This window comes from Gavialis gangeticus, unplaced genomic scaffold, assembly GCF_001723915.1.
Source record: "Gavialis gangeticus isolate Ggan-Ray unplaced genomic scaffold, GavGan_comp1, whole genome shotgun sequence".
NCBI classification, from domain to species: domain Eukaryota; kingdom Metazoa; phylum Chordata; order Crocodylia; family Gavialidae; genus Gavialis; species Gavialis gangeticus.
This window is the reverse complement of record NW_017728960.1, coordinates 2,067,629-2,068,955: the sequence shown is the minus strand read 5'-3', so window position 1 is coordinate 2,068,955 and position 1,327 is coordinate 2,067,629. Positions and strand designations below refer to the sequence as shown.

General features: G+C 65.9%; 1 protein-coding gene across 1 annotated transcript in view; it reads left to right on the top strand.

The window, feature by feature from the left end:
- Positions 1-1,321, top strand: part of SMAD4 (SMAD family member 4) — a 12,477-nt gene extending 11,156 nt beyond the window's left edge. The window contains exons 7-11 of the mRNA XM_019522015.1: positions 66-119; positions 201-384; positions 474-642; positions 729-867; positions 1,049-1,321. Coding sequence (XP_019377560.1) covers positions 66-119; positions 201-384; positions 474-642; positions 729-867; positions 1,049-1,260 — 758 coding nt within the window. The 3' untranslated portion in view covers positions 1,261-1,321. The remainder of the gene's footprint in view (positions 1-65; positions 120-200; positions 385-473; positions 643-728; positions 868-1,048) is intronic.
- The last annotated feature ends 6 nt before the right edge of the window (positions 1,322-1,327 follow it).

The window sequence follows — 1,327 nt, the reverse complement described above, 5'->3', positions numbered from 1 at the left end:
CTCCCCAAATGCAGCTGCTTCTGGGGTGGACCCAAGCCCTGACCCAGTCCTTTCTCTGCCCTCAGGGCCCCCGCACCACGGCACAACGCCATACCCACAGCCTGTCTCCAGCCACCCAGGTAAGTGCCACCCGCTTGCGGTCTGCCTCCCCTGTGACCTCTGCACCCTGTGACCTCTGCCTCTGACCTCTGCCCCGCCAGGCCCTGAGTTCTGGTGCTCCATCGCCTACTTTGAGATGGATGTGCAGGTCGGGGAGATCTTCAAGGTGCCATCCAGCTGCCCCGTGGTCACCGTGGATGGCTATGTGGACCCCTCAGGTGGCGACCGCTTCTGCCTGGGGCAGCTCTCCAATGTGCACCGCACTGATGCCAGCGAGCGTGCCAGGTCAGGGCCGGCGTGGGGCCAAGCGAAGGGCAGAGCAGGGGATTTCGGGGGTCCTGGTGGGCACAGGCTGAGCCATCTGTGCCCCACAGGCTGCACATCGGCAAGGGGGTGCAGCTGGAGTGCCGGGGCGAGGGCGACGTGTGGATGCGCTGTCTGAGCGACCACGCCGTCTTCGTGCAGAGCTACTACCTGGACCGTGAGGCTGGGCGCGCGCCTGGTGATGCTGTGCACAAGATCTACCCCGGCGCCTACATCAAGGTAGGGGGGCGGGAGGCCCAGGAGTGCCAGGTTTGGGGCTGAGCTCGTTGTGGCCCCCCCTCCCCAGCGCTGAGTCTCGCCCCCAGGTGTTCGACCTGCGGCAGTGCCACCGGCAGATGCAGCAGCAAGCGGCCACAGCACAGGCAGCAGCTGCTGCTCAGGCGGCCGCTGTGGCTGGCAGTATCCCAGGGCCCGGCTCCGTGGGCGGCATCGCACCAGCAGTCGGTAGGTGCCAGGGCAGCAGGAAGGGCACGGCAGCCCAGTTTGCAGGGGGCTGTTCCTCAGTTTGTGGGAGCATTGGAGATGCTGGAGAGCCCCTGGGGATGGCACAGGGAGCCCAGATACAGTTTTGGCCACGGGGTGGGGTCCAGGGGAGCCATCTCCCCAGCAGCCATACTGTCCCTAGGGCTCTCGGCAGCAGCCGGTATCGGAGTAGATGACTTGCGGCGCCTCTGCATCCTGCGCCTGAGCTTCGTGAAGGGCTGGGGCCCCGACTACCCACGCCAGAGCATCACGCACACACCGTGCTGGATCGAGCTGCACCTGCACCGTGCACTGCAGCTGCTGGATGAGGTGCTGCACACCATGCCTGTGGCCGAGCCTGCACCCGTCAACTAGCCCCGTGCCATGGTGGGCCCCTGGGCCTTCGTCCCAATTGTACGGAAAAGCCAAATAGCGGAAAGTA